Here is a 13,390-nt window from a genome sequence, read left to right on the forward strand (position 1 = left end):
TCTTATAAATATCAGATACTACAGAGGATTCATGGTTTTATTGGTCTATAGAAAATTTATAGAACAGAGCTTTGGGAACATTGTGAACATGTGTTTGAGAAAACAGATCAGGCTGGGACACATTTATTGCAATCACATGTTATTTTCCATAACTATTTGATTTAGTTTGAATATTTTTCTGCTGAAGAAATAATAGTAATTTGCAATGAGGTGTGTTGATCTAAGGGGCAGCCCTATTGTTAAGTAGCACAGTAATACATAAATGGCTAAGAGCAGAGGTTCCCAATCTTTTTCGCCCGCGGCTCCCCCGGAAATCCAACCTGCAACTGCGCATGCGCACCAGACGCCCCAGAAATGGTGCATCAGCGCCAGACCCAGCGGGCGCGGATATTCCGCGGCGCCCCCATGACGATAGCGCGGCTCCCTGGGGGGCCGCGGCTCACACTTTGGGAATCACTGGCTAAGAGGATTGGTAGGCTGGTTGTTTGCAAGGGCACTGTATTACATAAATCCACTCAGAACGAAAGCATAGACAACAATGGGTTGAAACTATAGTGTACCCCCTTTCCACTGCCCATCTCACGATTTATTCAAAAGTTGTAATTGAACTATAGTAACTGATGGAAAGGATCACTGAGATTCTAAACCACATAATATAGGCAGAGATGATTCTGAATCAGGGAAAAGATGAAATAAACATCTCTGCTCTGCCTCATATGAGTTTAAAGCACTTTCTCCATTGTCTCATTCAGTGTTGAGATGATGTTTGGCACTAAACTGGAGCATAAACTAACAGTAACAAGTGTTGACTGTTCAAGCCACTGGGATGTTATGATTAGAGGAGTCCTTAATGCTGACCCTGGTTGCTAGCACTAATGATATTTGGTTAATTAAATGTCTATAAGAAAACACCCAAGCTCAGAGAGTACCAAAGACTCTTCATTTCAACCCTGAGTTACAAATATTCTCCTTTACTGATATTAAGATGATGACATTAAGGCAAACATGTCTGGGGCTTGCATGGTTGTGAAATCTCCAGAATCGCTGGACTAGATAAACATCTTAGCTGCTGTCGTACTATTGCCAGACCTTGACTGGCAAGAACCGTGGTTGGTGGTTGAGAAGGAGACTGAGAATGGCTGGGCCTTTCTATAGTGCTTATGTGAGAGATGAGAATAGAGGAAGGGGTTTGCCAGCAAAGCTCACTTGTGTAAAGTTCCCTCCATCACCCGTGTGAGAGCAGGGTTGGATGTTAAAGAGATTGGAAATAGTATGATAGGGAAGAAGAGCCTGCCCAGGGGGTAGTGCTAAGAAGAAGTATTATTAACTTGGATTGTGCCAGCAAGGTCCACTTGGTGTGAAGTTTTCCTCTTAGGCATTGATGTATTTTAGTGCTACATAACAATGGGGCTGCCCTTAGATCAACAAATCTGATAGCAATTTATTATTTCAAAAATGACCTTTAGATAGCTCAGATGGGGTGGTGCAATTATCCTGGATCTCTCAGCAGCTTTCAGTAACATCAGCCTTAGAAAGCTTAACATAACAACAAAGTTGGAAGGGACCTTGGAGGCCTTCTAGTCCAACCCCCTGCCCAGGCAGGAAACCCTACACCATCTCAGTCAGATGGTTATCCAACATTTTCTTAAAAATTTCCAGTTTTGGAGCATTCACAACTTCTGCAGGCAAGTCGTTCCACTTATTAATTGTCCTAACTGTCAGGAAATTTCTCCTTAGTTCTAAGTTGCTTCTTTCTTTGATCAGTTTCCACCCATTGCTTCTTGTTCTACCCTCAGGTGCTTTGGAGAACAGCCCGACTCCCTCTTCTTTGTGGCAACCCCTGAGATATTGGAACACAGCTATCATGTCTCCCCTAGTCCTTCTTTTTATTAAACTAGACATACCCAGTTCCTGCAACCGTTCTTCATATGTTTTAGCCTCCAGTCCCCTAATCATCTTTGTTGCTCTTCTCTGAGAGCAACTCTGTTGCTTCTGAGCCAATTTTGGGGACTAGGAGCAGGAGGTACTGTTTTGCAGCGATTCTCCTTTCTCTGCAGTTGGCTTCAGTCAGCGTTGGTGGAACAGAGACATCAAACACTAGCTTTGCAATGTGGGGTGCCTCAGTGTTTGGGTCTCTCCTCTTCTTTAAACTACATCACAGGTTTCAAACTTGCTGCGTCATGTTGCTGTCACGTGATGTTTCACAACGTTTTCCCCATTCACGGAGCTGGGGTGGGTGTGCCTGCATGTGATGAATTCAGCCCACCAGTTTCACACACCTGATGTACATGAAACTACTGGCTCAGCTCATTCACTGAGCTGGGAGGAAGAGCTAAGATTGTGGTGGTGCTGAGCGCCTGGAGGTTGTGAACAACCAACCAAAAAAAAAAAAAAAATCCAAGGAGATAAACTGACCTGTTCTCCTCAGCCGGTCATGAAAGGAAAAAACCCAGAAAAACAATGGAGCGCAAAGCTCCTACTGACAATGTCACTGCCTGCTCAGGTCGGAAGGCTGAAATTGGCTGCCAGATTCAAGACCCTACTGATCCACTATGAGTTGAATGTTATCCCAAAAGGCTCTAATTGGGTCGATAATCAATCCAGGCCCGCAAAGTCGAGACTCCCAAGGCTCTGGAAGACTTTGTCACCAACAAAATGGTGAACGGCAAAACTTGGAGTGCAAGACTCCTCCCAATGGCCAGAAAAAAATGGCGGGTTGCAGCAAATGGAGCACGTAGCTCCTGTCTGAATGTGCCAAAATCGGCCTGAAATACCCCCGCAAACACAGTGAAATGCACGGCTATAACCTCTAACGCAGGCAGGTTAATTTGGAGCATGAAGCTCCTATGAGCAAATGGTTGAGTGGCTCTTCCAAGAAACAAAATGGCCACTTGACCAGCCCTCAATAGAGCACAGAGCTCTTCCATGCGCTTAAAATAAAGGTGCTCCAAGCACCCAGACCACCAGTCCCAGCCCCCAAGGAATCGCGAGGCTGCTCCACAACTCTGGAATGCCTGCAATCAATGGAGCAATTAAGTAGATGATACCACAAAAAAACATAGAGCTGGGATGCCCTATGCAAGGGCAAAACAAAAAATTAACAAAGCTAAGTTTACAGCTGCAACTACCAGCCAGTAGTGCAGCTATTCACTCACACATACAGTCCCAAGGAATAAAGCAGAAATGATTCCAAAGATTGACTCAGCCAGGTAATTGAAGAGAGTTGCTCCCAACTGCAGGACTGAAGGACTGAATCAAAAGCTGGGAGCTCCTAGCTACAAGGGCGGGACTTAATAACTCTAACAGACTCAGTCCTCCAATCTCAACAGACAAGAACAACCCACCAATACGGAGAATATGGATATGAAACATATGCTTGCAACAACCTGCAGATACAAGGATACATACAAGAAACTGTGCCTTGGTATTAGAATGATATTGTTATTATAATTAGAATGATTTTGTTATTATAGACTTGGCTTAATAAGAAGCTGACGGAACATACAAAGATCCAGGTCTATAGAGCCTGCGTCCTGAGCACACTCTTGTACTGCAGTGAGTCTTGGACCCTTTATGCATGGCAGGAGAGAAAATTGAACACCTTTCATATGTGTTGTCTCCGACATATTTTTGGCATCACCTGGCAGGACAACGTTCCAAATAGTGCAATCTTTTTTTTTATTTTTTATTATTATTATTATTATTATTATTATTATTATTATTATTATTATTATTATTATTATTATTATTATTATTATTATTATTATTAATTTGATTTTTATACCGCCCTTCTCCCGAAGGACTCAGGGCGGTGTACAGGCAAGATAAAACATACAATGTACAAATTAAAATGCAATTTAAAAAACTTATTTTAAAATTAGCCTGAAAAAATTAAAATATGCCAAGAACTAAAAACCCCATTTAAAATTAATCAAATTTACAAAATTTAAAATTAAAATTCAATTCAAGCTAGAATAGAATGTGTCAATTAAACATGTTTTGTCAAATAGCCACTATTGTGTTTCTTATTGTTCAGCTTTCCTTTTAATATAACCGATGCTCTATGTTTTCCCACACTGCTACCCTCTTTGCAGTCTCTCAATAGGCTAGCGTCTGCTTAATTTTATCCCAAGACCAACAGAGTTTAAAAATAGTTCTTCGGGTTCAGTGTGCCCAGTGTTGTCATTGGAACGTACTGGAATTTCTAGCATGTATACACTACTGAAACAGCGACGTCTACGCTGGCTTGGGCATGTCGTGAGAATGGCTGATGGTCAGATTCCAAAAGATCTCCTGTATGGAGAATTAGTGCAGGGAAAGCGCCTCAGAGGGAGACCACAGCTGCGATATAAGGATATTTGCAAGAGGGACCTAAAGGCCCAGGGAATGGACATTAACAACTGGGAAACCTTGACCTCCGATCGTTCAGCTGGGAGGCTAAAGACGCAGCATGGCCTTCTCCAATTCAAAGAGACATTTGTTCAGAAGGCTGAGGCAAAGAGGCAGTCCCGGAACCAGCGAAATCTGGGGGCTGGGCAGGAGGCAGAATGTATCTGCCCTCAGTGTGGAAGGGATTGCCACTCTTGAATTGGCCTTTTTAGCCACACTAGATGCTGTTTTCAGAGCACGATACCATAGTCTTTTGAGACTGAAGAATGCCAATGCAATGCCAATGTTACTATAGAAATGGCTTGAAACGTTATGAAATGTAACCAAAAGGTTGAGATTGAATTTTTGTTTTGTATTTTACTACACCGAAAAAAGTTGGATGTCATCACTTTTTTTCTTTCTCTGCATTTTTTCTTTCTCTTGTTTTTCTAATTTTTGTTTTTTCTGTATTTTTATTTTATAATGAAACTTAATAAACATTTTATAAATCAAAGAGCACTGAATGTTCCCTACTAACTTAACTGCAGTTACTGCTCAATTAGTGCACATATTTACAAATGCTTTATGCAAACTAAAAATAGACGTTCATATGATATGAGATCATGCCTTTCTGCTGATAGTTCAGTAAAGCTTTAAATGTGTATTTTCTGCAAGTTAACAAGAAGAATTTCCTTTTTTGAGGGGGATCGGCATTCTGTAGCAAAAGAACAACTTTTAATAATATTATGCTATGTGGCATTCTGTGGGAATCAGAACGATCACTTTGATGGGATTTAGCATATCAACAGTAACATAAACCAAACAAAGGGCTATAATTTTTCTCTTTGTTGTTGCAGTTTTAAGACATTTCTTCAGATCATGCAGGAACTTCCATCTGGACAATATAAGTTACTCTGCTTTGGAGACAAGCTATACCTTGATTGGCTGCCTGAAGTTTATACACTCAAATTTTGGAAAACATCGCTCCAAAGAAGCCAATGATTCAAACTTGAGATATTTAAACTTAAAGAACCCTGAATTATAGTAATTTGTAATTGTGTAACTTGTTATCTGCAGAATTTCTTTTCTTTTCCTCCATCTTTAGGAAGCAAACACTTACTAACACTTAACATTCACATTGTTAAAATAAGATAAAATGTTCTTACCTGTCCATTTTTCTGAAGTTCCATTTCAACTATTGCCACAGGACTGTTCATCTGGTCAATGTGTCTTGACTGTGTTTTTAAATCTACTCTCCAGCTTATGTTTTTCAAGCTATTTTCCCACTTGCTTTGATTTATAAGACTCTCATGAATTTTTGCTCGTTGGTTCTTCCAAAATTTTGCAATAACTATAGCATGATCGGTTGTGATCCCCCCTGGTTTCTTTGTTTGTGCAGTCAGAAAAGCTTCTAGTTGATTTGAATCCATGTCAGCTGAAGCTATCGACTGAAAGAAAATGATAATTTTTACAGTCTACAATTCCACATTCTTTGATAAAGAAACTACAATTCTCAAATAATACATTATCCACAAATCTTTATACTTCCATCAAAACAAGCCTAGATTGAATTACCCAATTCTCAAAATGAAAAACAAGCATTTGTTCTGGGTTCAATGGGGATGGGGGAGGAAACAAAGAAGATACAAATTTCACTGATGTGCATATTAAATACTTAATATAAGATACCTAGCTCTGTATTTATATTGAGATGAGGCCAAGACAAAATTATATAATAAAAATATTGAGTTCTGACACTTTAACTGTCTCCTACCTAGAACAGTAGAAAATGGTGTTTCCTGGGTGATACATAGCTCTTTCACTTTAGGATAATAGAAAATTGAAAATACCCCAAAAGAAAGCAATTGTAAATTAATTTTGTACTACATGGTTATTTGGATAGTCACTAGGAGCTAAGCTTGAGTGTGTTTTACTTCAACTAATCCATAAATGTTTTCAGTGGATTGGCTCAGCAAAATGACAATAGCTTTTAAAATAACTTTGGGTACTAAACTGACAAAACCTAAGAAATATCTTGTTTAGAATAAAACATTTCTTGAGGATGAAATATAAACATTTCAGATAAATCAAATGGGTATAAATTAAAACTATAATGAGCATATAGTACTATATGGGATCTGGTGAAAAACTTATAATACGAAATGATGATAATTATTTGTAACAGATATAATTGATGCATACATATAGTCCTAGAAGCTATTCTCTCTTTCTCTATGACTTCCCTGTCCATATTACCTGTAAAATAATTATAGTGTGAAGGAGATAGAAGTAGTATTAAACTGATTGCGAATAATTATGACATTTAGCACAAAGGTTACTGCAAAATTGCCAAGAATGATTAGCATAAGGGAAATCATACAACAATTGATTTGACTTGTCCACCTCAAAAAAAGCCTAAAACCCCATATGTGGCTAATGAAAAATGAGAGAAGGTATCTATATATGGATACTTATGTAAAAGTGCCATTAATAAAATGTCAACTAGAATATATGATGCAGATTTGTTAAGTCTAAGAAGAACCTAGTATGATTAATACGCAAGGTCAAAGCAGTCAGAAGGAAAAAGAACTATCGCCCAAAATGAGAGAATTAAAAATAATACAAACACTGGAAAAATTAATACAAGATAAAGATGCAGCACAATATTTTTTTAAAAAATATTATCACTAAATAGTCATGTAAACAGCTTTGCTAATTAGGCCAAGGAGTGAAAGTATATAAACTTATTTAGAAAGACTATAAAGAAGCTGAACAACTTGTTACTTATCATTAGGAATAAAAAGAAATACAAAACTAGCCTGCTCTTGGAAGAAATTAAAAAAAGGAAATAAATAGAGATAAAACCAAATGAAGAAGTAGATGTCATGCACAAAGAGTTCCTGAATAACTCAAAATATTAAATTAGTGATCTTCAGTCAAATATGCTACTTACCGTATATACTCGAATATAAGCCGATCCGAGTATAAGCCGAGGTCCCCAATTTTACCCCAAAAACTGGGGTAAACTGGGGACTCGAGTATAAGCCGAGGGTGGGAAATGAGGCACCTACCGGTTGGGGAAGCCCTCCCTCCCTCAGCTGTGAAGGGTGGCGGCTCCCCGCCCGCCCTCTCACTGCACCGCAGGGCTTCAGTCCGTAAAATGTGAAAAAGAAAAAAAAAACTCGAGTATAAGCCGTATAGACCGAGTATAAGCCGAGGGCTTAAAAAAAAACTTGAGTATAAGCCGTATAGACCCGAGTATAAGCCGAGGGGACGTTTTTCAGCACAAAAAATGTGCTGAAAAACTCGGCTTATACTCGAGTATATATGGTATATTTAAATTTAAATTCAGAACATGTAACTTTTTTTCCAGAGGAAACCAGGAAATAAAAATCAATTAGGGCCTATGAACACCATTAACATTTTTATTGGGTTATAAAATATAATGAGATACAAAATATGAAAGTAAATAGGAAAATGGTGGGGAGGAAGAGGGGGAAGAGAAGTGAAGGAGGATAAGAAAAAAAGAAACAGAAACATTCACTTTCGACTGTCCCTGTTGCAGTAGAATAAGGCATTAACATCAAATCACAACTTTTTGGTTTTTTATAATAATATGAACAAGACATTTCTATAAAGATCTATTAATCTAATCAGTAAAACCAAAATTACAGGGCCTATAGCCGTGATGGTGAACCTATGGCACGCGTGCCACAGGTCGCGTGGAGAGCCCTCTTTGCAGGCATGCCAGCCATCGCCCCAGCCCAGCCCAGCTCCACTGCACATGCGCGCCCCATTTTGGGCCTGGGAGGCCTCCTGCACCCACCCAAGCCAAAATGGGCATGGGGGGGGTTGTGCTCCCTTCACCCAATTTTGGGCCTGGAAGTCCTCCTGCACCAACCTGGAAGGCAAAAATGGGCAAGGGGAGGAGGGGCGCATGGGGGAGGGGCGCATGGATGGGACAATGCATGTGCATGAACGGGGCGGGGCACATGTGCTGGGGCACTCGCATTGCACTTTGGGGTTGCAGGGGAAGAGAAGTGAAGGAGGATAAGAAAAAAAGAAAAAGAAACATTCACTTTCGACTCTCCCTGTTGCAGTAGAATAAGGCATTAACATCAAATCACAACTTTTTGGTTTTTTATAATAATATGAACAAGACATTTCTATAAAGATCTATTAATCTAATCAGTAAAACCAAAATTACAGGGCCTATAGCCGTGATGGTGAACCTATGGCACGCGTGCCACAGGTCGCGTGGAGAGCCCTCTTTGCGGGCATGCCAGCCATCGCCCCAGCCCAGCTCCACTGCACATGCGCGCCCCGTTTTGGGCCTGGGAGGCCTCCTGCACCCACCCAAGCCAAAATGGGCATGGGGGGGGGGTTGTGCTCCCTTCACCCAATTTTGGGCCTGGAAGTCCTCCTGCACCAACCTGGAAGGCAAAAATGGGCAAGGGGAGGAGGGGCGCATGGGGGAGGGGCGCATGGATGGGACAATACATGTGCATGAACAGGTGCTGGGGCACTCGCATTGCACTTTGGAGTTGCACGTGCACACACTTTGGGCACTCAGCACCAAATAGGTTATCCATCACTGGTCTATGTTATTGATTAATCAGAGATACTTGTAAAAAGCTCCAAACGGATATTCCCAAAGCAGGTCAGCAACAATAACATGATACAGATATTTTATATAAACAAACAATAATTTATCACAGAAACTTCTAACTTTACCTAGCCACTGTGGGCTAGCTATTTAATAAAAATGCCAGTCCACTGGACAGCAATTTCAGAAAAGCCCATGTAGAACACAGATACTTAATAGCAAAGGAGAATATTACTTCAGCATATTCTTCCTTTTGTTCAATACCCAATTTTATGTGGCAGTTTACTATGCTAGTGGTTTTGGATTTGAAAACCAATACCAAAATCCCTAATCAGCTATGAAGCTTTACCTAAGATGGCGCCGACGAAGGCTGCCTCGGTGAAATGCTCTCTAATTGTTTCTTTATTTCTAATTGTTCTCTGTGACTCACTACGGATTTCCTACTCACGAGACCATCTGCTAAAAATTAAGGAACATTTCTTTAAGGAGCAGCTTTCTTTAATCTCACCCCCACCCCGTCTTTACAAACACGGAGGAGATTCTAATACAGGAGGAGGCAATTCCCACGGAGCCATGGATTACTAAAAAAACCAAACGACGGAAACGAAGGAAAAGAGGTAAGCGATCTGGGATCTTAATCAAGCTAAGAACTCGCACTAAAACTCCTCTGCCTTCAATTTTCCTAACAAATATACGCTCACTTGCAAATAAGATGGATGAAATACTCCTCTTAAACAAATACTATTCTGATTTTCGCAATTCAGCAGTCCTATGCTTCTCTGAAACCTGGTTAAATGAATCAATTGAAAATAGCAGCCTGAACATTCCAGGATTTCAAATTGAACGATCAGACAGGATTCCAGAAACATCTGGTAAAAAGAAAGGAGGAGGCTTATGCCTATATATTAATTCAACCTGGTGTCAAGATTTTAACATAATTTACAAATTCTGTGACAACAATTTAGAGACTCTAATTATCAACTGCAAACCTTACTATTCGCCTCGTGAATTTTCCTCATTTCTTCTAATTGCTGTTTATGTCCCACCACAAGCCTGTGTAAACGAGGCATTATGAACTCTAGCTGACCAAATCATGGAGGCTGAAGCCAAACACCCTGATTCACTGGCCATTGTTTTGGGAGATCTAAACAAGGCAAACTTAAGGAAAGAACTACCAAAATACTTTCAGCATGTCAATTGTCCCACCAGAGGCAAGAATACTCTAGACCACTGCTACACAACACTAAAAGATGCCTATCGGTCTTTACCACGTGCAGCTGTAGGACACTCTGATCATTGCATGATTCACCTTGTACCTGCTTACAGGCAAAGACTTAAAGCCATAAAACCAATAATTAAATCAGTGAAAACCTGGACGGAGGAATCAGAATTAAAGCTACAGGCATGTTTTGACTGCACTGATTGGAATAGTTTTAAAGATACCTCTGCAGACCTGGATGAACTCACAGATACTGTAACATCATATGTCAGCTTCTGTGAAGACCTATGTGTACCTACAAGGAACTTGCGAATACACAGTAATAACAAACCTTGGTTTACACCTAAACTTAAGCAGCTACGACATTCCAAAGAGGAAGCCTACAGAAAAGGTGATAAAATGCTGTACAATCAGGCCAGAAATGCACTAACAAGGGAGATAAGAGCAGCAAGAAGAAGCTACTCTGAAAAGCTAAAGAATCAATTTTCAGCAAATGAACCAGCAAACATATGGAAAACTCTTAAAAATATCACCGGCTATGGCAAACCTCCTTCCCAGGCTGAAGGTAATCAACAACTGGCAGATGACCTGAATGAGTTTTACTGCAGGTTTGAAAGGAAACTACAGCCACCTATCTCCACAACCCCATCTCAGACACACCAACAACAGCCAAGCCTCCTACAACTGACCCCATTTCATTGGGTTCACAACCCTAGTGATCACAGAAAAGGAAGTGCAGGACCTATTTCACAGACAAAAGCCAGGAAAAACTCCAGGCCCAGACAAGATAACTCCTTCTTGCTTAAAAGTCTGTGCTGACCAATTGGCCCCATCTTCACCCATATTTTCAATAAATCACTAGAGATGTGCTATGTTCCTTCTTGCTTCAAACGCTCTACCATCATCCCAGTGCCGAAGAAGCCCACCATCAAGGAACTGAATGACTACAGACCAGTTGCTCTAACATCTGTAGTCATGAAAACCTTTGAAAGGCTAGTGCTTTCCTACCTGAAAACCATCACGAATCCGCTCTTAGACCCCTTGCAATTTGCATACCGAGCAAATAGATCAACAGATGATGCTGTTAATATGGCTCTGCACTACATCCTACAACATCTTGAGTCTCCAAAGACCTATGCAAGGGTCCTTCTTGTAGACTTTAGTTCAGCATTCAATACCATCATTCCAGACATTCTTCTAACTAAGCTAAACCAGCTACAGGTACCGGAACAGACTTGTAAGTGGATCACAAGCTTCCTAACAAACAGGAAGCAGCAGGTGAAGCTAAGCAAGATCACATCAAATACCTGTACAATTAGCACAGGGCCCCCAAGGCTGTGTGCTCTCCCACTTCTCTTCTCTCTGTATACCAATGACTGCATCTCCAATGATCCATTTGTTAAGCTACTGAAGTTCGCAGATGACACAACAGTGATTGGTCTCATTCGAGACAATGACGAATCCGATATAGACGAGAGGTCGAACGACTAGCCTTGTGGTGCAACCAAAACAATCTGGAACTGAACACACTCAAAACCGTAGAAATGGTGGTAGACTTTAGGAAAACCCTTCCATACTTCCACCTCTCACAATACTTGACAACACAGTATCAACAGTAGAAACCTTCAAATTTCTGGGTTCTATCATATCGCAAGATCTCAAATGGACAGCTAACATCAAAACATCATTAAAAAGGACAACAAAGAATGTTCTTTCTGCGCCAACTCAGTAAGCTCAAACTGCCCAAGGAGCTGCTGATCCAATTCTACAGAGGAATTATTGAGTCTGTCATTTGCACCTCTATAACTGTCTGGTTCGGTTCTGCAACCCAACAAGAAAAACACAGACTTCAGAGGATAATTAGAACTGCAGAAAAATAATTGCTACCAACTTGCCTTCCATTGAGGACCTGTATACTGCACGAATCAAGAAGAGGGCCGTGAAAATATTTGCAGATCCCTCGCATCCTGGACATAAACTGTTTCAACTCCTACCCTCAAAACGACGCTATAGAGCACTGCACACCAGAACAACTAGACACAAGAACAGTTTTTTCCCGAAGGCCATCACTCTGCTAAACAAATAATTCCCTCAACACTGTCAGACTATTTACTGAATCTGCACTACTATTAATCGTTTCATAGTTCCCATCACCAATCTCTTTCCACTTATGACTGTATGACTATAACTTGTTGCTGGCAATCCTTATGATTTATATTGATATATTGATCATCAATTGTGTTGTAAATGTTGTACCTTGATGAACGTATCTTTTCTTTTATGTACACTGAGAGCATATGCACCAAGACAAATTCCTTGTGTGTCCAATCACACTTGGCCAATAAAATTCTATTCTATTCAAGCTTACGGAGGCTAATTAAATCCTATCTGATCTATTATCCAGGACTGCCACATGTATCTGAAATCTCCAGAAGTAGGATGAGATAGAAATGAACATTTATTTTGTCTAAATTTGAGTTAACCTCAAGTTAACTATTGCAATTCTGCTTATCTTCCTTAAAGAAGAGAATTTAGTATTTCGATATATCATTCCTGAAATATAGGAGCCTTTCACTTAACTTTCTGGCCACAATTGTAGCCATAGGCCAGGGGTGGGTTCTAAACTTTTTTACTACTGGTTCTGTAGGCATGGCTTGATGGTCATGTGACAGTGGGCGTAGCTTGATGGTCATGTGACTGGGTGGGCATGGCCAACTCAATGTCACTCACGTCAAGGGGTGCCTCACCTGGCACCTCCCCTCCCAGCCATTCCTTGTCACACCCAGCCTCAATGTATCTATAGTTCTGCAAAAATGTTGTTCACCTTTTTTCAACTTTATTATCTACATACTTTAGATGCACTTTCATGGACCACTGAAAGGAGGAAATGGCTCACATGCTTTGCCCAAGAGTGTGATAGGCAACAGGCTTTTAAAGGGCCGCCAGAGAGAAGGGGAGGGAGAATGTATTTTCCAAAGCACCAGAAGGCAAAACAAGAAGCAATGGATGGAAACTGAACAAAGAGAGAAGCAACCTAAGGAGAAACTAAGGAGAAACTTCCTGACAGTGAGAACCAATATAGGTTTCAGTCATAATTTCACATATAAAATAGCCATTTGTGTAATACAACCTGCATATTGTTCAAAACAGTCATTGTATTATGGCTGATGTTTGACAGCAAGCCTAAAATCCCCATT

General features: G+C 40.4%; 1 protein-coding gene across 3 annotated transcripts in view; it reads right to left on the minus strand.

Moving 5' to 3' along the window:
• The window catches only part of COMMD1 (copper metabolism domain containing 1), a 121,070-nt gene that overhangs the window by 53,238 nt on the left and 54,442 nt on the right, over positions 1 to 13,390 (minus strand). For all 3 annotated transcript variants that reach the window (XR_009155042.1, XM_058182733.1, XM_058182743.1), the window contains exon 2: positions 5,535 to 5,816. Coding sequence is in view for 2 of the 3 variants with exons in the window: in XM_058182733.1 (XP_058038716.1) it covers positions 5,535 to 5,816 (282 nt within the window). In the remaining variant the exon portion in view is untranslated. The remainder of the gene's footprint in view (positions 1 to 5,534; positions 5,817 to 13,390) is intronic.

This window comes from Ahaetulla prasina, chromosome 1 (assembly GCF_028640845.1).
Source record: "Ahaetulla prasina isolate Xishuangbanna chromosome 1, ASM2864084v1, whole genome shotgun sequence".
Taxonomy (NCBI): domain Eukaryota; kingdom Metazoa; phylum Chordata; class Lepidosauria; order Squamata; family Colubridae; genus Ahaetulla; species Ahaetulla prasina.